Source organism: Anopheles gambiae, chromosome X, assembly GCF_943734735.2.
Source record: "Anopheles gambiae chromosome X, idAnoGambNW_F1_1, whole genome shotgun sequence".
In the NCBI taxonomy this organism is placed as follows: domain Eukaryota; kingdom Metazoa; phylum Arthropoda; class Insecta; order Diptera; family Culicidae; genus Anopheles; species Anopheles gambiae.
The window spans coordinates 10,130,788-10,153,190 of NC_064600.1; the positions used below are offsets into that span (position 1 = coordinate 10,130,788).

Consider the following 22,403-nt stretch of genomic DNA (forward strand, 5'->3'; position numbering starts at 1 on the left):
CGAGGAAGCGATAGAGAGAGAGAGAGAGAGTGAGCAACATAGGACAGTTTAGGCAAGGCTCACACGGGCACAGGAGCACACGGAGCAAACCGTTCGCGGTCGTTCCCATGTTTGTGTGCGTAAGTAGTAGTAGTAGTAGTAGTGCGAATACAAAAACACACACACATATACACAAAACAATCGAAATTTAGTTAGTTAGCTGTGTGTGTGTGTGGGGCTGATTAAGGTTATGTGGTGTAAACAAAAAAAAAGCACGAGCGCAAGAACAATTGGAAATGTAAATTGTGTTACTTTTAGTTTTGTTTTTGTTTTTGCTCCCCTTCCAACCACCCCCCCCCCCCCTCCCCCTTCAACCACTCGAATGTAAGTGTGTAAATAGAAACAGTGCAGATTGTGAGAGAGAGAGAGAGTGTGTGAGAGAGAAAGAGAAAGAGAGAGAAAACAAAAAGCCGGTGTCCCGGTTTACTTCATTCATTCTTCCCCATTGTCACGTTCCACCAACTTCAGGGCGGGGGGGGGGGGGGGGGGCGTTTCCACGTGTCCACAACACTTAGTCCTGGCGGGCAGCCGCCCCCGCCTGCATCTTTAATGCGGGAGCATAGAACATTAAAAAAAACGTAACGGAAGCTCATCCAAAGGATACAAAACATTAAAACAAACAAAATAGAGCGAGAGAGAGAGAGAGAAAGAGAGAGTAAAAGTAAAAAAAACGCATCGCAAGGGGGGGGGCAAGGAAACCCGTGTACTGTTTAGACGTGTTGTGTGCGGGAGAGAAGGATCGTGCGGGTAAGCCGGGTCGAGTAGAGAGTCGACCACCCAGTTGTGTGAAAGCAAGAGACGATCGATCTTTTTTCTTTTCGGTTTCCTTTTATGTTGGGGGGGTCCTTATCTTTGTGTGTCAAAATACAGGAAAATATAAGATGAAACAAAAAATCGAAAATAAGATTAAAAAAAAAACAAAAAAAAAAAACACGAAATGATAAATTCTCGAGTTAATGGGGTGGAGGGGGTAAAGGTGTGGTAGACAAAGGACATCAGCTGCACCCCTTCCTACATCCTTACTTATTGCTCTGTTTGAGACAAACCAAAAACAAAAGAAAAAAAACTAAATGCATAAGGTAAAAGCAGCGCAACCCCCCCTCCTTCCCTTCCGTTCTCTCTTCCTCTCTCCTTCTCTCCCTTCCTATAAAGGAAAATTGATCTGCTCCTTCCCCTTCCGCTCTGTCAACTGTTTCTCTTGTTGTTGGAATTGGAATTCCCATTTTCTACAAATACACGGATATATTTCCTGCGTATTAGTGTATGTGCGTGTGTGTGTGTGTGCAAGAGTGTGTGTGTGTGTGGAAGGAAAGAAAATCGGTTGACACTGAAAAACAAAAACAAAATAAAAAAAAACGCGAGACATGTTTGTTCTTTTTTAAATGTTGCAAGCCGAACACTGTGTCTGAATGTGTGTGTGTGTGTGTGGACAATTCAAACAAACAAAAAAAGAGCATCCCCATTTGATATTCCTCCCCATCCCCCACCCCGCCAGGACGAGCTAAACAAAAAAAGGTGTGTTTGTGGTCACAATGTCACAGAAAACAAAAAATACAAAAAAAATTAAAATGGGAGAAAAAGAAAGGAAGGGCAGAAAATATTATTACAAAAAAAAAAAACAACTATTACAGCAAAGATGTGTGACAAGCCAGTAACAAACGCTCTTTTCGACGTTTAAGTGCAACACAGAAAAGAAAAAACAAAAAACACACACACATTAACTGTAAACATTTCACCTGTGACTGTGTAAATGAAGGAGGGTGTGTGTGAGCGAAAGAGAGAGAGAGAGAAATGAAGAAAGAAAAACAAAACTCAAAAATATATATGTAGATATACATATGTATATATATATATACAGCTATTACTAAATCGATTGTGTTTGCTGTTTTTTGTTGTTGAATTCTCTCTGTGTGTGACCTTTTGCGGGTGAGGGATGGGAGAGGGGGTGATGGGGTTAAGGGTCTTGCAACAAAGTGTCGATGCGCTCCAGGTTCCAGCTTTCGATCAGCCCCGTCCCCTGTTCGCCGTGACAAAGCGAAGCAGCAGCGCGTCGGACAAGGGATTGCATACATGTAGGCGCCTTTCACCGTACGGCGGGTTGCGTTTGCTCTGGCGTCTGCGCGTTAGAACGCCCCGTACCATCCTTTTCCAGCCTGTGAGCGCATCGAAAAGAGAGAGAGAGAGAGAGAAGGAGAGAGAGAGAGAGAGAGAGAGAAAAGAGAGTGAGAGAGAGAGGCTGTAAGACCGTGCAGGGCAAGCAGAACGGTCCATCAGAAGGATACTGTCCACCGTGCGGGTTGCATACCTGCAGGCACTCCAATCAACCGGCCGTCTGGGTTGTTCGGCCCCTCTTTTCTCCCCCCCCACCCCCTCAAATCCTGCTTTTTTGTTTCAAAATCACGCTTTGGCCTTGGGGCGGCCTATTTCAGCCAGTTTTTGTTTGTGAACCTGTGTGCTGTGAACAAAGGATTTATCCTTATTTATTTGTGAAACAGTGTGAGAAACTGCTGCATCATTCCCCCTCACAAAATGGCAGTTTGTGCATCCGTGTGTTTTGCATCCCTGCCTTCCAGTGTGTGTGTGTGCGTGTGTGTGTGTGTGTGGTGTGAAGAAAGAAATTCTTCTATCAGACGCTGGAACCTTGGTTCATCCGAAAGCCCAAAAGTCATCGGTCGTCACATGTTTTGTTTGTTCTGCTTTTCTCTACTCGCTTGTTCAATTGTTCGTTGCAGCTTTTCCCTTTGAGCAGCGCAGCTTTTGCAGGGTGGAGGCTTAAGATGAAGACGTCCAGCATCCCCCGATTTCCCCTCTGGGCCCACCTACAACCGGTGGGAAGGGGTGCAATTCGACGGTTTCGAGCAGAGCGCAGACGTGTGCACCAAAGTGCAACTCTCTGCCGTGCTGTGCCCTTATGTGTGTGTGTGTGGGAGCGGGCAACGCACAGCAGGAATGCCATTTTCGTCTAGACACGCCATCACGCCCGTTGCAGTTGGTGCAGTTCGACGCCCGAGCCGAAATTTGTCGACACGATCAACACGTTTTAAAGTTCCATTTTTTCGCAGCAATTCCCACCTGGAGGACGTGCGGCCTGGCCCCCCGAACCCGGTTCGAACCATCGGAACAACGCGCGTTACGATTGCTGGCAGTGCTTCCGTCTGCTCCCCCCAGCAAACAAATCGCATTTTTTTCTTTCTTCTTTTACTAATACACCATCCCCTGTGGCACCCTTTTCGCTTTGCAGACGAGCCGGGCAATGGGTCGTCCTCGTCCCGGGCCGGCTCGACCACGATCCACCCGCTGTTCGGTGGGGGCGCCTGCCGCTGGCCCGGCTGCGAGCGCGTGTTCGACGAGTTCGACGACTTCTACAGCCATCTGCACTCGGACCACATCAACGGCGACTACTCGGCGGCCCAGGCCCGCATCCAGATGGAGGTCGTCTGCCAGCTGCACCTGCAGCTGCAGAAGGAGCGCGACCGGCTGCAGGCGATGATACTGCACCTGAACAAGAAGAACGAGATGCTGCGGGCCACGCCGGCCGCCGCCCTGTTCGGCGGCTCCTTCCTGTCCCAGCTGCCGGCCATACCGCCGCCGCCGCCGCCGCCCCCGCCACCGCCGGCACCATCAACGCAGCCGCCATCGTCCGGCTCGAGCGGCGCCCAGCCGGGAGGGAGCGTCACGCCCGTCGGGCCGTTCGATCTGATCGCCGGGCTGCGCTTTCCGGCCGAGCTGGCCGCCGACATGGTGCAGGGTGCGTTCGGGGGCGTCCGGCTCACCCACCCGCAGCATCACGTCGGGTTGGGCGGTGCGGCACATCATCTACACCATCACCACGGTGCCCAGCAGCAGCAGCAGCAGCAGCAGCAGCAGCCGCATCCCCATCACCACCATCATCACCAGCCGGCGCTACATTCGCTGTCACCGCCGGGTGCTGGGTCGCTAGGTGCGGCAACTGGTGGCACTGGCGGCACGAAGTCGTCCAAGGGCGGTGGAGCGGTCCGGCCCAAGTACTTCTCGCCCCAGGACAGCGACGGTAGGTATTTTCGGCACCGGGCCGTGTTCGGCACCGACGCTAATCGCGAGCCGCTCTTCTCCGTCTCCTTCCAGAGCTGAACTATCCGGACGTGCAGGACGGTAAGCGGGTTGGAAGAAGGGGGACACGAATGATGGTGATGGGAATTACGCCCAACGGTGGACTTTCTTTTGTGGCAAATAATTTGGTGCGAATTTGATGTGTGTGAGAGTTGCGGCAACTCCTTCGAGAGTTAAATTGCGATGAGTGAGTTCTGCCGACTAGCCTCAGAAGTTAAGCATCTTAGGCTAATAGTGCGATGACACGTTGCGCTTTCATTCTTCAAATGTATGATGTGATGAAGAAAGTGGTTAGCGATCTCACAGGAGTGAGAAATGACACTGATTTGGAGGAAAGGATGGAACTACACAAGCGGGGGCCGTACATTAATTTCTGTCCTACTAAACCTTCTCTGGCTTCTGGAACTGAACTATCATGACTTCAGAATATCCAGAATGGCGGGATGAGAGCTGTGTGGTGCTAAACTGTGGCTTAGAAATCACAAGGCTTGAAAATGATATAGATTTGGAGGAGCGGATTGAACTGTACAATCGGGTCGTACATTCATCGCTGTCCTACTACACCTTCTCGGGCTTATGAATCTGAATTCTCACGACTTCAGAAGATTGAGAGCTGTGTGGTGCTAAACTGTGGACGGTTTGCGTCGTCGGAGATAATGTTTTGGTCCAAGAGGCAGAGCATAATCTACCTAACCATGGTGCCCATCTACAAAAGACTTAATGGACCTGAGTCCAGCAAAATGGGAATTACTAGTTGCGAACGGAGCCAAAGACTCCCGGAGTCATAGTCGACTGGATTGGGATCGTCCAAATTCTTCCGAAGTCGTCCGAAGTCGTCTGGAGTCGTCCAAAGCCTTCTAGTGGAATATGCTTGTGATGAGGGATTTCATTTCGTTGTGTTTTTTTTGCCTTTTACCTTGCACGTGCGCTTCGGGGACAGATCTTTGCTTCGAATGCCAACTCCGGCCGACTCTCGATAACTTCGCACGACTTCTTCGAAAGACTCCTAACGATTGCTGGGCGGACTTGCCTTCCGGAGTTTGGCATTTTGGAACTGTAAACCTCTCACTAATGTGGTTTACCAACAGTTACTATACAGCTTTACAGGTCTTAGTTGTGCGACTAAGTCTAGATATAGATAATTGATCGATGACCATAGTAATGCAAGATAACCGTTGTATTTCGTTTGTTTTAGTTACACTTGAGTTACTCGAGTCTGAGTGATTATGATGATAATTTTCTTAGTTTTTGTTTTTTGTTTTGTAGAATGCTAAGAATATAGGTAAAAAAGAAAGACACAACAATTGAGACATGTTCGGGAGGAATGGAATCGGGTGCTGGGGTTTTGAGATGAAGGGACCTAAAGTGGCCAACTATGTTGAAGTCACTTCAATTATTGTAAATTTAACTGTCCGTTCCTCTCCAATCGATTGCCAGGTTATCATCATCAACCAGCAACTCACTGGCCTCTTTAAGAGTTAAGCAACGACTAAGCTAAGTGTTACATCACTCAATGACGAATAGTAGCTCACAGTCACTTAACCACAGCTACTTAATTGAATCACGGGTTATCCGTCGCTCTGGCAGTCATTGAACAAGACATCAGACATCACAAATGTATGGAATTTGACAGGCTCGAAACGATTTTTGTCTTGTTTGTTCGAAATGTATGATGGTGCACCACCATATACGTTATACATGTTTGCTCGAACTGGATGTTTTATTGGATTGGTCCCAGAACGCCGGCTTAAGTAACTCTCTAGACCGAGTTCCATCTAGATGAGTGATATGAATCTTCACGCTGACAGGCAACTCACTTACAGTGTAATACATCACTCGTGAGATTCATCTTTTTCTTGACATCTTGAAAGTTGAATTAGTGACTCTCTCAACTCTGTTCGGAGACCAGCAGATTCTTAGCAGTGAGTTAAATCTCTCGGAAGTTAGGTTTTTTTTTGTGAGTGCAATCTAGATTGGTGAGTCAACTCTTAACGCTGATTAGGAACAGTGAAATCCATCACTCATAAGTTAAATTTTTTGCCACATCACGACTAGCACATCACGAATAGCGTTAAATATGGTTGAGTATCTCAAACTGTCCACGTCGATGACCAGTTCACTTGCGATGAGTTACTTAACTCACTTCTTCTACTATTTGTCGTAACGTCCTACGCGGATATGCTAGTCTATTAAAGGATTTCGAGACATCATTACCACGCAGCCGGAGAAGCAGTCCTTGTTATGGAGGGACAGTCTATTCTAGGCTTGAACCCATGATGGGCATCTTGTTGAGTCGTTCGAGATGTACCACCAGGGATGTCCACCAGTAACTCATGTGAGCCTTAAATCTCAATTAATGCTTGAGATTGATCCAACGATTGGCGTTGACTAGCAATTTTAGTCTCTTAGAGAGTGAGTTCCCAAATTAAAGTCACCATTCGAAACTCGTTCACTCTGAAGTAGCCTGCGAGTGGCGCGAAATCGCCATTTCCATTAGTTGCTTGAGTTCCGATTTTGTTCCTCCACATGTAGGCGCGTCGGTCCTACAGTGTAGAAATCAAGGTTCTAACGTTCCATGTAAAGAACGAAACGAAACCGAGCAGGTTGGGGAACGAAATTTCCATCACCACGCAAAAACACACAGCGAGGTAGCTGGTTCAACTGAAATTGTATTCTCTCGTGCCTGCCTTCGCAGATGTCCACAAGAACAGGGAGTTCTACCGCAGCCACGACGTGCGTCCACCGTTCACGTACGCGTCACTGATCCGCCAGGTAAGGGCTCTCTCTCTCTCTCTACCAAATGTTCTCTCTCTGCCTGTTGACTCACCTCCGCTCCCGCCCCATTGTAGGCCATCATAGAATCGCCGGAGAAGCAGCTGACACTGAACGAAATCTACAACTGGTTCCAGAACACGTTCTGCTACTTCCGGCGCAACGCGGCCACCTGGAAGGTAAGTAAGCGCGGCAAGGGTGTAGGAAGTGAACTGAAGAGTGCTGGTAATTCCGTGCCGTGGTCACCTTTTCAAAACCGTTTGCGACCTCCTAACCATACTGTCCCAGAACGCCGTACGGCACAACCTGTCGCTGCACAAGTGTTTCATGCGGGTGGAAAACATTAAGGGCGCCGTGTGGACGGTGAACGAGGCCGAGTTCTGCAAGCGGCGCCCCCAGAAGCTCGGCATCATGCAGTTTAAGTTCCAGCAGCAGCAGCAGCACAACCAGCAGCAGCACCACCACCACCATCCCTCCCAGCAGGGCGGCACTGGACACCAGGGCAGCAAGAAGAAGCAACCGTCCCCGGCAGTGACGCTCGCCTCGGCCGGGTCGTCGTCGTCGCCGCCGCCGCACCCGGGGTCGCCCCGTGCAGCGGCCGCCATCGTCGCCAGTGTTGCCAGCACGCTCAAGCCGCCGCCGCCGCCGCCGCCATTTTTCTACAAACGGTTCGTGGCTTTATCGTACGACCTGTTTTTGTTTTGTTTTTGTGCTCTCCATTTCTCTCTCCCTCTCTCTCTCTCTCTCTCTTTTTTTCGCTCTGTGCGAAGGAATGTGCTAGATATTTTTGTTTGCAAACGAACGATGGCATCACTGCCGCCGTAGAACAATGACAGCCGCTTTGCGCTCCTCCCTTCCCGTTGCGCGCACGACTTACTAACCGCCATCACGCCATTTTCCCATGCGTGCCATTGCGGTTCGTGTCTGCTTTGCAACAAACAAACAAAAAATGGAGGCGAGGAGTCGACTCTATCGTACTCACTGTAAGCGTTCGTATCCCCTTCAGCGCACACTGCTGCACACCTTCGGCTGCTAGTGGAACCGAGTAGAACGATGACAAAACGGTCGGTCCTGGCAGCCGTGGTTCACTGTGTCGGTTTTTCTCTCTCCTCCTTCTCCTATTATCCCCTCCCCACCATCCTCCTCCTCCTCTCTCTTCTTCAATTGGTGTAGAACGCGATACGCACCAACCTGTCGCTGCACAAGTGCTTCGTCCGGTACGAGGACGACTTCGGCTCGTTCTGGATGGTGGACGACCACGAGTTTCTCAAGCGGCGGCATCTGTCCCGCGGCCGCCCCCGGAAGTACGACATCTCGATGCCTCCGCTGGCCGACCCGCCGGCAGCCGGTGCCGGCGGCCCGCTGCCGACGCCGGCCGGCCGCCCCACCGGCCCGGCGTCCGAGCAGGGGGACCGGGCCGGGTCGCTCCACTCGCCGGCGGACACGCTCGGACCGGACGGCGGTGGCGCCGGCGGGTACGGGGAGGAGGGCGAGTACGGCCGGGAGCCGACGGGCGGGCCCACCGGCAGCCGGTCGGTGCCGGAGAAGGAGCTGCAGCACGGAGGAGGCCGCCAGCGTCACCAGCCGGCCACCAAGAAGCCGGACTACAGCAGACGGTAACGCAAGCCGGTAGCGGAGGGGAAAACGTCCCTGCCACCATTGCCGTGGTTCCCTTGTCCTCCTCCCCCACTAGCATCCGGGATTTAACACACTTTCAGCTTTCACACACACACACGCTCCTCAGCAGGACGCAAAAGGACGGTGCAAACGTTTTTTTTTCTCTCTTCTGAAGATTTGCAGAATTTTTGGTGGACTCTTTTTCTCTTCCCCGTAGGTCTCTTCTGCCCAGGTCAACGAACTCCGGTCCAGAATTGCTCAATGGTTAGACAAGTGTTGGGAGGGGAGGGGCTCTAAATGTCCCTTGTTTCATTGCAAAAATTTTGATTCCATTTCATTGCATTCCCGGGGCGGCAAAGTTTCTTCCCACTTTCTAGGCTCTAGGCACCGGCGTAGAAGACATCCGGCGCACTCCAACCGGCACTGGCGATGAAAGGGATGGCGTTGTGGCGATATTAAGTGTCCAATAAAGAGGATGATACCTCTCTCACTTTCAACCGAAACACTTTACGCTGAAGGGCGCAAAGGCTTCGAGCGATCGAATTGATTGACTTCCTATTCCAGGGATTACGGGCGCGAAGATATCACAGCGGGTTTGATTGGGCAGGTGACTCAATCTCAACGTCCCATCGCGTGGACAGGTACGGGGATGTTTGTTGTTGTTGTTGTTTATGCAGTTCGTACCGGCTTGGCTCTCGTGGCGATAAGACGCCGACGCGATTCCCTCTGCGAGCGCGCTATCTTTCGAGTGGCATTTCCGTTTGCACTAACCACTAACCTAGTTATACTGCCGTGTATAAAAGGTGCTTCCGAACGTCTGGCCGCCATTGTATTGCAGCTCTCCTCCGCACAAATCAACCATGCGCTCGTCGTCTACCGTGTTGCGCGTCTGTTTGGGCGTCGCCCTGATCCAGCTGTTCGGCGGTGTCATCGCCGGCCCCGTCCCCGACCCCGTACTGCACGTTTCCCTCGAGACCGTGCCGGACCTGGAGGCGTTCCGGCGGGCCAACCCGGACCTCCAGGTCACCCCGCTCGTGCCGGTGCGCCAGTCGGAGGTGTTCGCGGGCGGCAGCACGCGCCAGCAGATCGTGTACAGTGTGGGGGCGCATTCGGCCAGCGAGCGGCTGGTCGGGCTGTCGTCCAACCAGCAGTCGTGGCCGACGCCCCAGGACGTCCGGCTCGATCTGCAGTACCCGACGGCCGGTGTCGGCGCGGTCGTATCGTACGTGGAGGTGGTCGTGCAGCAGAGCACCACCCAGGGTCGCGGTTACGTCGTGTCGGGCGGTGTCGGCCAGCGCCAAATACGGCTCGTGATCGAAGCGTACAGTACGCTGTACTTCAGCTACACTGCTGCCATCTACGGGTTCTAGCGGGCGGGTTATGGCAGTTCGGAAGCAATGATGGAGGATGGTAGCAGCGCTTCGTGAATTTTGGGTTTGGATCGCTAAGAAACAGTGTAGTTGACACTTAATAAAGCTATATTTATTTGAAATCTATGTTGGTTCTCTGAGTGTATTTTAATACATATCGTTCCTGGAACTAATTTCAAATCCAGTAACTTTTCAGATACTGTTTCCGAACAGGTTCCTCACATTTCCTGATCCCAGAGCTCATCTCAAGACCAATTCCAGTAATAGAAATTCCGAATCCATAACGCTACTGTTACCGATACTGATACTGTTTCCGCACGTGTCCTGCCTCTTTCCTGATCCTGGAGCTCTCGAACCCATTCCAGTAATAGAAACGATTTCGGAGAATCTAGAATATCGTTCTTGGAACTAGTTCCGAATCCATAATGATCCTGACATTGTTTCCTTTCTTGGTCTTGAATTACATCTCGAACACATTCTGGTCCTGCAATTGAGTTCCTGAGTTCTGGCCTTAGATTACTGTTACTGTTATGGTTATGGTTTCAGTATCGGAACTTTTCTACTTATCCCAAACAATTCCAGACCTCAAAATGATACATCGTTCCTGGAACCAGTTCCAAATCCACAATGTTTCCGATACTGTTTCAGACACGAAACTGATCTCGAATCTTCCGGATTACTGGTCTTGGAGGTGATCTTCTACTGGAAAAGATCCTAAACCCATATCGGTATTGAAACTGATTCTGAACCCATATTATTTCAGGAGCTGATCCCGAGACCACATCCAACCTGGAACATAAATTTGAATTCATAACTGGTTTCTAATTGGTTCCGAGCTTGGATCTAATGTCCAAATTCAATTCGAGCAGCAGACATGTCAGTAATTAGGTACTTTGATCGGTAGGAACTGGTTACTGTTTACTGACAACGTAATTATTAATTGTTACCAGTTACGCTCGCGAATGCACAACTCTACACAAAACAATGACGGGGCCGTAGTTTAACTGTGACCAAAAAAAATTGTTTACAAAGCTCCCAACAATCGAAAGCTATTTGCAAACATGCTGAGCATGCAGTACGGTCAAAGCGCGCTCGCGACACCCATCGACGTATGTATGACCTCGTTTCAATGAATTCGCCAGTGCCACCAAACCTACCAGTGCCGGCAATCGGGCCAGTTAGTCGACGGTGTCACCCGCAACCGAGCAGTCCCACAGCCTTGTCAACACTCTAGCCAAACAACATGCGTACTTGGTATCACTCTCTGTCCCTCTTCCTGCCTATAGCTCTGCTACACCTCTTTCCCACCGTTGTCAGTGGAAAGGAGCAAAACTGTAAGTACAAGCAGCCGGTCAGCCTCTGCTAACGGTCAGTCGCAACTAAACACACTCTATTCCCCAACTCCCCTTGCTCTCGATGGCAGACATCCCGGACGCAGCCGAGCTGGACTGTCCGGGCAACGTGACGCACGGCCCGGTCACGCTCACCGCCTACCATCCGCAGTTCGACTCGGACCGCAAGCGCGACTACCTCGATGCACAGCACCGGAAGCTGTACACGCTGCAGGAGTACCTGGACAATCGGGCCCCGTACGTGACGGTCGGCATGGATCCGGACCTGCAGCTGCCGTACGGGAAGGAGGCCTGCATACCGGAGCTGAACCGCCACTTCCGGCGCGCCATCCGGCTGCAGGTGCGCGACACGCACGTCGATCTGCGCGGCGGCGGCTACCGGCGGGTGGACCTGTGCGTGCGGACGCAGGAGGACAGTTACGACGACATCGTCAACATGCTGCAGGTGACGCTGGTACTGTGAGCGCGTGTGTGTTTGTTTGTGGTCTAAATTTAGAGCTCGAAATAAAAGGCTGCTGGTCGTTAATTAATCCGGATTTTCCAGAACTTCATCCGGTTTTCGTCCGGGATGGGACGTGTTTGTTGTTGTGGACTGCGGGATGTTTGTGCAGAAATCTTGCCTTAACACTTACCTTCCTGCTGGCCTTGAACCTGTGTGGCTGTTATCATACGCAGTACTCCCCCCTCCTCCCTCCTCGCAACACCTCTCTCTTCCCTCCCTTACAACCCTCCATGCATAATACTGTTGATACTATGCGCTGCTGGCGGGTGGGACCGGTTTTTGTTGTTGTTATTGTTTTTCGGACGGTTCGTCCAACATCATACTACACTGCGTTACAAAATAACAGTCCTAGCCTTATATTGGTGTTTCATTTATAATCTTTCCTCAAAACAAGAATCGATAACAACAAGTATTCAGCAAATAGTTACCAATGCCTCAAGTACTATTCGGAAGCCATGCAAAATAATGGTCAAAATACTGCAATGAACTTTTTGTTGAACTTATCCAATCTCAGGTGGTATTTTGCCTTGCAACGTGATACTAGACTTGTTAGACGAAGCTCTTCGAGATACGCTAATGTTTTCTTATCGGACCTGGAAATGACTCAAACGAGTCCTGGTACTGCTACGGAGATTTTATTGGTGCTAGTATTGATACGGAACCCATACCAATCCTGCAAGTGAACCTCAACTCATATAGGTCCGATTCTGAATTCTGAACTGAATCCGATTCCATGCTCCAACTGCTGCGGAGCTCAACCCGTACCCGTACAACGAAACTGATACAGAACCTATTTATCTCTCTCTCTGTCTCGTTGGCCTGTTCCGGTTGGAGCACGACATCGTGACATGACCCGGTCAACAATTATTCTCCAGGATGCTCGGTCCCTGGCTGCAGCCTCCCATCCATGTAGACACCCGATCTTCAACAGGTCGCTTGCTTCACCAGATCCAGTTATCGAGCCTGCTGTGCTCCCCTGGACCTCGTCCTGAACTGGGGGTCGCTGTCGAACATTTTCTTGAGGTCAACATCCACACAACATGCCGTAGCCAGGGTCGCCGTACAGCTCAGCAAGTTAGTGGTTCATCGTTTTCCTCCAAACTCCATTGCATTATCCGCTCGGGACGATTGCCACACTCGTAGCCATATAGGACCACCGGGCGAATCAATATGCGTTATATCTCACATTTCGTGCGGTCTCGAAGTCTTTTGGATCCAAGCAGTCGATGAAGTATGCATGGTTCTCCTGCGAATTGCGTCTCCGGATTTCGCTGATGATGTCGTTGTCCGAAGTAACGACCTTCTCAAGATAGTACAACCCCTTTACCACCTCGAGATTTTTGCCGTCAACTAATACACTGCTTCCCAGATGATCTGACTGTCCGGCAAGTAGGTACTTCGGTTTCGTCGCATTGTTTCTCAATCCAATTCTTGCTGCTTCGCGTTTGAGTCGAGTGTACGCCTCACACACCTTCGCTGTCGTCTTGTCGATGATGTCGATGTCATCCGCGAAGCCAAGAAATTAGGCAGCTCGGTTGAAGATCGTGCCTCAGATGTCGTTGTCTAGCTCCGGCCTTCAGCTAACACCTTCCAGGGCGATATTGAAAAGCAGACATGAGAATTCGTCACCGTGCCTCAGACACCTGTTACCTGATACTGAGTGTATGTTCCCTGATACGGAACAATTACCAATCCTGTAACTGATCCTCAACTCATATTGATCCTCGAAATGATCCTGATAATGATCCTGCAACTTATGCTGATCCCATACTAATTTTGGAATTGTTCCAGAGCTTATACAGGTTCTTAGAATTCTTCGTTTATTGCGCGTTACTCCTTTCTGCAATTCGTACAGCGTAGCGGAGTCCGCTGTGACGTTACCAGCCGAAAGCAAAATATAGAATGTCTGAGAGGTAAGGCTATCGTTGGAGAACGCACTGTAGATTGGAGGGCCCCAAAATGTCCCCATCCGCGCGCCGAACACGGACAGGGAAGTGGGTTCGTTGTATTGTGCCGCGCGTGCTCACTGTTTTGTTCGGCGATCCGGTTTGGCTCGCAACGCATCGAACTACACATCACAAAAACGTAGACACGCAGAGAGCTACGAGCGAGTGTGTGAGCGAGCGTGAGCGATAAAAAGCATTTAGGATGAGAGTGCGCAAGAGAGAGAGAGAGAGAGAGAGAGATCGAACGATAGAGAGAGAGAGAGAGAGAGCGAGAGATCATTATGGAGATGATCTACCAATCTGGCGGTCGATCTTTGCTTTCCCGGTGCGATTCTTGCATCACACTACTCAACAACATCGCCCCATCGTCGGCGCACACTTTCATCGGCGAATTCAAATCGATGGGCTGTGCGTGTGTATAAGTGTGTAGGTGCTGCTGCTGCTGCTGCTGGAAAGAACGAGCAGCGACATCTGCAGCGTTTTGCTCAGTTATCAATTCGACAGTGCCGGTGGCAGTGTTTGGGCCGACCAGTGCTGGCCACGTGTTTTTTCTTCTTCTCGAGAGCAGTTAGGGACAACGGCCAAAGACGAAGCGTGTCAGGATGGCCCGCTGGCTGCCGGTGCTGTCGCTTGCTGCCGCCGTCTCGCTGGCCGGCGGCATCATCGACGAGCGGTTCGGTAGGTCACGCGGGTCGTGTTCGTGCGTTAGACTCGCAAGTCTATTCTAATCAAAAACACCACAGCCTACTAAACCTTCCTCTTTGCAGTGGGCGACCCGTGCACGCTGCATTCGGGCGAGCCGGGTGTCTGCGCCCGGGCGACCGAATGTGCCTGGCTAAGGCCCGCGCTGCGCGCTCACGAGATCACCTACGAGCAGCTGGTCAAGTGCGAGTTCGAGGGAAACGATCTGGTCATCTGCTGCCGCGCCCCGCCGACCAAGTCATCGTAAGTTGGACCATGTTTTGGGCCGTTTGGCGTTCGTTTCATCCGCCTTTCGCACATCCGTCCTGTCTTTCCCAGCCGGGTGGGAGTGCGGCCATCGGTGAAGGCCTGCGCAACGTACGATGGGACGCAGCCCCAGCTGGCGTACCACATCATCGCCGGGTCGAAGGCGCAGGAGGCCGACGTGCCGTTCATAGCGGCGCTTGGCTACCGGCCATCGCCGGCCGACGATGGCCCTGCGACCGGCGCCGGCTACCTGTGGGCGTGCGGCAGCAGCCTGATAACGGTTCGCTTCCTGCTGACGGCGGCCCACTGCATCCGCACCCCGCACGGTATGCCGGTGGTGGCGCGCATGGGCACCATCGATCTGCTGTCGCCACCGGTGCCGGCCGACGTGCAGGACCGTTCTATCAAGGTAGTGTAACCGAGGGACAAGAACAGAGAGCAGTGTCTTCTAACGGCTCCTCCACAACCATCTCGCTCGCAGAACATTATCGTCCACCCGCAGTACCGGAACAAGTACGACGACATCGCGCTGCTGGAGGTGACGGACCCGTTCCAGATGGACGTGGTCCTGCAGCCGATCTGTCTCCGCACGGACACGGACGAGTTCGGGCCGGACGTCGTGCTGCAGGTGGCCGGCTGGGGCCAAACCGAGGAGAGCACCTCGTCGGCCGGCCTGCTCCGGGCGAACCTCAGCACGGTGCCGGTGGCCGAGTGCGACCGGACGTACGCCGGGGCCATGCTCGCCAAGGTGAAAAGCATCCGGCCGTCCCAGTACTGTGCGCGGGGCTTCCGGGCGCCGGGCGAGGACAACTGGTACAGCGACTCGTGCGAGGGCGATTCCGGCGGCCCGCTGTACCATGTGGCGGGCGAGGAGGGCTCCTCCAAGTACTACCTGGTCGGCGTCACCTCGTTCGGGCTGGGCTGTGGCTCATCCACCCCGTCCGTGTACACGCGCGTCGCCTACTACCTGGACTGGATCGAGTCGCACGTGTGGCCCGAGGACGGAAGCACATGACGGGTGGGGCGCTCCAGCAAGACAGACAACACGACGAGCCGCACAGATATTATTCTATTGGAGTCTCTCTGCGCCGGGGGAGGATTCCACTCCCCCGAGCTTGATTAGCGCTAATTTAGCCTTAGCCTTAGCCACCGAGTGCGTGAGTGCAGCTTGTCCGGATCGTACCAGGCATCAGTTTGTTGATGTTGGGAAGGTTCCTTGAACAGCCGCAACAACGTTGTGATACGCAAACAAAAAAGTGATCGTGAGTAATGAGGAAAAGAAGACGGCAATACCAATCAAACCATGGCGTCCTCAAACTCTCCTGACACACATTTGGGGTTAGTCGTAATGAGAGAGAGTTTTACCGTTGTGTTCTGTATCCAACAACTGCTATGCTGCTGTGAATCTTCGCTCAGTCGGTCAATCAACAAATAAACCCAAAAATTAAAAAAAAAACCCAATGATGAATCGAAAAAAAAATCATCGCCGTTTCGCCACGCAAGAACAAACCAATATCCGATTCCTCCCGACAACTACCCGCTTCCGCGGACCTTGCACCGTGCGGTGGTGATTCGCGTGACGATCGAACGTGTTAAACCTTTGCCCCCCAACAGGTTCCTTTTCCCGGGGTTCTCGGCCATCACCGGGGTTCTCGGGGCATTCCCCGCGCGGGAGTCGGTGGCAAAATGAATTGAACAGTTGGGGGAGAGAGTGGTCCGGGTCCACTGGCCGTACTCTCCACTCTCTGGCTTCTGTGGCAGGCTGTGTGCTGACACGCCTGATTAGACACTGCTAACTCTTCAGGTTACAGGTAGGTCTTGATGGGATGGTAGTTTTTGGTCCAGGTGGATTGAGAATGAGCATTTAAAATTCTTATGACACTTGTTTTTTTGTTTGCTAGAACGTAATTTTCAGTTTCTTTCTCGCAAAACTCTCGCAAGAGAAGACAAATCGAAGTCTTTCAGGTGTTATGTCCCAGATGTAGGGTCCAGTGTGACAAAGATCTTCAAATGACTTCCGGTTTGGATAGCAATTATCATCTTGAAAGCTGAAAAGAGGAACATACATCAGGTACATTAGGATGTTACTGTTACGTACTCAGCCAATTGAGTGTAGTTGTACCTCGATGCATCCGACAGCATCCGAGATCTATAAACAGCCGTTTAGGGGCTTCCGGAGCGATCGTAGTACGGAGAAGATATTCCCCTAAGGCGTCCCATTATGTTTAGTATATAGTTCCAAAACACAAAACATTACATGTTGGATGCTCCGATAACAAAATCTGCATTCTTTGCAGAGGTCACCCAGATCTTCACATAAACTTGAAGATCCTCTGTATTGGGATACCGAATAAGAGCGCTTCTACTACATGGTTTCTAGTGCGGAATCCTGAGATCTTGAAATTAGCTCACCTGGAGCAGGCACCTCAAAATTTATTGGTGAAGAAATCAGGATTAAAATCAGGATTTAAAAAAAAGTATGCCGAATTTATACATCCAACCAAATCACTTAATGGCACTTTCTAGAACATCAGTGATTTCGGTTTTTAGAATATGTAGAACAATTAATTCCGGTTTCTAGGGGCAGTTTTTAGCGACTCTTTGAATTGTACACTCACTTGGTAAGATCTTCGAAATCCTAAAATACCTACATCTACATCTTGGTGGCGTGTACAACTGCGGCAACTGCAAACTGTTTCCAAACAATACCTGCTACCGAAGGGTTTATGGGGTTCTCTGGCACATCTCGCACCGTGCAACCTGATTGATGAGGGAGTAAAGGGGGAACATAGAGCGGGCACCCTGTTCGGAAGTAGCACCTCGCGACGAAAACAGAGAACGCACACACAGGCACACGCAGATAACCGGTCGCCAAATGCCCCAAACGAAGAGCGAACCTCGCCAGAGCAGAGCAGCGCGCCACGGTCGCCGCACGACGCAAACCCGTTAGTCGCTTGTGTGAGCTTCGTCGGCACAGATCGTCCCGAAGCGGGAAGCAGAACGCACGAACCACCACTATCACCACCATCACCACCACCAACAACCGATCAACCGAAAGGACGAGCGAGCATTACGAAGGTCAACTCTTCAATCAGCTGGCGAGCGTGCGCGCGACGACGAAAGCGGCTGCTGTGTGTTGCACCAGTGCTGTCGCAATTACACCCCGATCGATATAGGGTCGACGCTCCAACACCACCTTCAACAATCAACAGTGCGGTTGCAGATCCCCCCCCCATCTGTATGTCCTGTGCCCTCGCTACTCTGCGCAGCTTGACCCGGCGTCCTTTGTGCGTCTTCCCTGGTGGCACGTGATGGTCCAGCAGTAGTCGTGGACCCGTACCGCTTCTTCGAAATCGGCCCATCGCGCACCTCGTCGTCACCTTCACCTGCCGACCTCCCCCCGGGACGTGGTTTTGCAGTGGCCGGCGGGCCCCGAGTGCTTTACTGTTTTTGTTTGTTTTTGTTGCTTTGTTCGTCGCATCCCCGCGTACGTGACGCAATGGTTCGCGTCTAAATTTGCCGGACGCGATGGCTTCCCGTTGCGCGACTGCGTACGAGTGAGTGCGAGCGATCGAGCGAGCGAGCGAGCGAGAGGCCAATGACCGGTTGCCCGCCGTCGGGGTAAAGCCGTGCAGAAATCCCGAAGCCCGATACTTCCGCGCGCATTGTTACAGCCCAGAGTACAAACGCGACGATCGCTGCACGCGCACACTTCCCCGCTCTAGAACGGACAGACAGACAGGCAGACCTGGAATGTTGCGGCACGTTGCGTCGATCGGCCTGCTGCTGCTGCTGGTGCTGACCGGCGGCGCCCTCTGCCAGACGCTTTACGGTAGGTGGTGCAGTGGTGGGAATGTAAGAGGAGTCGCGCGTGTGTGTGTGTGTTTGTGCATTTGGGGTTTTCCGAAACGGTGCGAACATTCCGGTTTTTTTTTATCGCAGATCGTCAGTTGAACCTGTTCCCATAAGGTGCGACTTTCTTTTTTCTTTTTGTTTGCTATTGTTGCTGCTGTGCCATTTTCACTACACAATTCGCGAATAGAATGCAAATGGTCGAATAGTGCAAGCCGCCTGAGGTAGGCACAGACCCGGCCAAAGTTAGAACGGCGCGCACAGATGATAACCTTCCCGTGTGACCCTGATGCTGTGGCGCAACATGCCCGTGATGCCACACACACGCAGACACGATTGGAGTAAAAAATCCGTTGTTTGGCACGTTGTTTGCACTAGTGGTGTGCTCTCTGGAGCGTACTCACGACTCCGATCCAACTTCGGGTATTGTTAGTCCGATTCCAACTCCGGCCAAATTGGAACCACTTTTTCCGCCCGGAGTCGACGGGAATCACCCAGAGTACGCTCCGGAGTCTGGAGTCGAACTCATCTGGAGACGCATAGAGTCGTCCAGAGTCGTTTGAAGTCGTCTGGAGCTGTCTGAAGTTGTTCGGAGTCATCCGGAGTCATACGGAGTTGCCTGAAGTCATCCAGAGTCGTTAGGGGCCGTCAGGAATTGCCCAATATCTTCCAGAGTCGGAGTCACCTTGATTCATTCGGAGACGTCCAGAGTTGGTCGAAGTCGACTGGAGTCGGGCAGATTCGAAGTCGTCCGATGTTGACCGGAGATGGTCGATGCAATCCGCCGATGACTCTGGAAGACTTTGGTAAATTCCGGACGGCTCCTAACGACTCCAGACGACTCGGGCCGACTCCAGCGTATTCTGCCCGACTCTAGAAAACTTTGGATAATTCCGGACGGCTCCAAACGATTCTGCCAGACTCCCTATGACTCCAGACGCCTCCGAATCCGAAAGATTCCAGGCGATTCCGGAGGACTCCGGATCTTCCGGAGTCAGTTCCAAAATGTTTGAAGTTGGCTTGGAGTCCACTTCAAGCGTTTGCAAACCACTAGTTTGCATCCCTGCCCATTGGGGCGTGCATAACCCCATACAACCACACCTCCGTGTGTTAATGGTTCTAGCCTTCGGAGGCTTTGCTTTTACTCTCTCTCTCACTCTTACTCATTCTCACTTTCCGCTCCACAGAGGGAGATCCGTGCGAGCTGCGCGATGGTTCTGCCGGCGTCTGCACGGATGCGACCGACTGTCCCTGGTTTCTGGAGGTGATCGTGAAGAACCGCCGCTTCGCCGACCGCGTGTCGTGCGGGTTCGACGGCCTGACCGAGGTGATCTGCTGCAAGACGAACGGGACGCGCCCGCTGGGCGTCCGGTCCCGGCTGGCCTGCGAGCAGGTGCCCAAGTACACGTCCCGACTGACCTTCCACATCATCGACGGGGAGGAGGCGAGCGAAGGCGAGTTCCCGTTCATGGCCGCCCTCGGCTACCCGACCGACGACGAAACCCAGCAGAACATCAGCTACCGGTGCGGTGCCAGCATGATCTCGACCGACTTTCTGCTGACGGCGGCCCACTGCATACCCACGAACGATCGGCCGACGGTGGCCATCCTGGGCACGAACAATCTCGCCCCCGGCAACCATGGCGTGCTGGTTGGGCTAAAGGTACAGTTAGTAGTGAATCTCCATTTTAATCGGCGAGGCAGGTATAATCGTTGTCGTCCCGTCCCGTCCTTCCACAGGCGTTCTTTCCGCATCCCGACTATCGGACCAACCGGAACTATCATGACATTGCACTGGTACAGCTCGAGCGGCGCATCGAAAACGAACCGGACGTCAATCCGATCTGCCTCAATGACGACCTGAGCGATCTGCCCGAAGACACTGTACTGACCGCCGAAGGGTACGGCATCATAGATCTGGACCGTAAGTCCCGCCACGACCACTGTGCCTACTATTACTACTACTACTACTACTGACGCCGGATCCCTTCCCCATCCCTTTGTTGCAGGCAACCTCCGCTCGAACCAGCTGATGAAGGTGAATCTCACGACGGTACCGTGGCAAAAGTGTAACCAGACGTTCGCCGACAGCAATCTGCTGAAGAACAACCGGAAGCTACCGCAGGGCATCGTTGCGACGCAGTACTGCGCAACCGGGCGCGAAAACGAAGAGAAGAAGGTGGTGGGCGACACGTGCCAGGGTGACTCGGGCGGCCCGCTGCAGATAATGGACGACGGGAAGTACAAGCTGGTCGGCGTTACCTCGTTCGGCAACGGGTGCGGCAGCAACACGCCGAGCGTGTCGACGCGCGTCGCCGCCTACATCGATTGGATCGAGAGCATCGTGTGGGCCTAGTCGGCCTAGCGGAGCCTTCGCATTTAGGAGATAGGACGGATTCGTTAGGACGATAGGTAGACTTGCACACAACTGTTTGGATTGTATTGGAGGAGCTGTAGAGAGATACAGCGAGAGAGAGAGAGAAAGAGAGAGAGAGAGAGAGAGAGAGAGAGAGAGAGAGAGAGAGAGAGAAAGAGCGCCAGGGTAAGAAAGCAATACTCAAGCGAAGCAGATGGTGATGGCGTAGAGACGTACTGTACCCAAAACCCCGAACATCGTTCCACAACTCCACCCTCCCTAGACACACTGGAAAGTATATTAAAGGTTCCTGCAACGTAGTTCAATTCTTTGCACCTCTCCTCCCCTCGTTCTGAGCATGATGTGCAACATTCGCGACATAGCCTGTTGAGCTAGCGGGCACCAGATGACACCACCAGCTATAGTTGCACTGTAGAAGTGTGATCGGGCCGACGCCATCACGCGTTTTCAAGTGGAGGGGACGATGTTTCCACTGGACAGGGTTTGGCGAAAAAAAAAAAACTGGTTTGTTCTACCGGCCGTTGATGCGCTCAAACCCGTCGACAGAAGGCACCGTATCGTCTTCTTGGTAAGGTGATGTGGTTGTTGTTGTTGTGTTTGTGTGTTAATGCGATATTGGTGTGGCTTGGTAAAGCTGGTCAGAGGCCACGTTTGAGCGGGATGGCAGGATGCTCAGTGACCCGCTGAGACCCTGTTTGAGCGATTAGAGCGGAGCGCTTGATTACGTTTGCGTTTGTACAACCGCCGTACAGTGCCGGTTTATGCTTATGCAACGCCGTCTCCCATCCAACTGCCCAGCAAGTACACTTAGGCTGCTGCCCGGGAGTAAGGCGAGTTCGCTAGCGTGCAGTCTTCTTCATTCTATCCATCCCGTCCGAAGTTCAGCTACCCGTAGCTGGTGCAATGTAGCGTTTTGAACGGCTCTGGAGCTGCAGATGAGCCCCGCTAGCTCCACTGGAGCTTCACTCGTTCGATGTGACCTCTCTATGCATTTGCTGTTCTGCTTGAACAATGATTTTCCAATGACAGTTTCGCTAGATGAAGTCGATGCAGAGCACACAGAACTATGGAGTAAACTCAGACTTCTTCCTTTGAAATGGGGAGGTCACTCTGTACGAGCTTGTGACATCCCCTGAAGTAGCTAGCCGCTTACCGCTTATCTTGTTTTTTTGTTGGTCCTTGAAATTGCCTTCTCTTTGCACCAGAGGAGAAAGACGTAGTAGAGAGCGCATTCTGGATCAAGGCCGTTCAAGTACTGCTGCACTAGGTCAAGGACCCGTGAAGGAGGCCGGACAGGCTCGATGCGGGCAGAGAAGACATCTCCAGGAACTGAACTCCAGCAGTGTGATTTCCAAAAAAAACCAAAAAAAAAAAACAAAACAAAACAACAAAAAACCCGGAACCACTGTTATTGAATCTCCATCAATCCCCTCCTTGTGCATTCGCGGTCGGTCTTCTTCAGCCTTGCCCCGCTCAAGGTTCGTTTACCGTGACCGTGACGGTTTCGGCGGCGCGGGAGACTGGGAAGGGGGGGTGGGG

General features: G+C 52.1%; 4 protein-coding genes across 5 annotated transcripts; all 4 read left to right on the forward strand.

Moving 5' to 3' along the window:
- Positions 1 to 2,297: 2,297 nt before the first annotated feature.
- Positions 2,298 to 9,060, forward strand: LOC1271653 (forkhead box protein P1-B). 2 transcript variants are annotated; one of them, XM_061647021.1, is made up of 5 exons: positions 2,298 to 4,069; positions 4,144 to 4,170; positions 6,824 to 6,900; positions 6,978 to 7,079; positions 8,074 to 9,060. In XM_061647021.1, exons 1-5 carry the CDS (start codon positions 2,989 to 2,991, stop codon positions 8,518 to 8,520), a joined length of 1,734 nt encoding a protein of 577 aa, XP_061503005.1. In that variant the 5' UTR covers positions 2,298 to 2,988; the 3' UTR covers positions 8,521 to 9,060. The 2 variants fall into 2 exon arrangements, with proteins under 2 accessions (XP_061503005.1, XP_061502996.1); XM_061647012.1 differs by having other exon boundaries at positions 2,299 to 4,069; positions 7,189 to 8,150.
- On the forward strand, positions 8,572 to 10,013 carry LOC4576160 (uncharacterized). The gene has a single exon (XM_001237262.3). The coding sequence runs from the start codon at positions 9,378 to 9,380 to the stop codon at positions 9,885 to 9,887; it is 510 nt and encodes a 169-aa protein (XP_001237263.3). The 5' UTR covers positions 8,572 to 9,377; the 3' UTR covers positions 9,888 to 10,013.
- A 902-nt stretch (positions 10,014 to 10,915) lies between these two features.
- On the forward strand, positions 10,916 to 11,785 carry LOC11175503 (uncharacterized). Its single transcript, XM_061647034.1, has 2 exons — positions 10,916 to 11,221; positions 11,311 to 11,785. Exons 1-2 carry the CDS (start codon positions 11,131 to 11,133, stop codon positions 11,700 to 11,702), a joined length of 483 nt encoding a protein of 160 aa, XP_061503018.1. The 5' UTR covers positions 10,916 to 11,130; the 3' UTR covers positions 11,703 to 11,785.
- Positions 11,786 to 14,065: 2,280 nt separating this feature from the next.
- LOC1271651 (serine protease persephone) lies at positions 14,066 to 21,163 on the forward strand. The gene is made up of 7 exons (XM_061658560.1): positions 14,066 to 14,365; positions 14,455 to 14,632; positions 14,708 to 15,044; positions 15,117 to 15,291; positions 19,675 to 20,150; positions 20,228 to 20,411; positions 20,497 to 21,163. The coding sequence occupies exons 1-7, from the start codon at positions 14,290 to 14,292 to the stop codon at positions 20,841 to 20,843; spliced, it is 1,773 nt and encodes a 590-aa protein (XP_061514544.1). The 5' UTR covers positions 14,066 to 14,289; the 3' UTR covers positions 20,844 to 21,163.
- Positions 21,164 to 22,403: the final 1,240 nt, after the last annotated feature.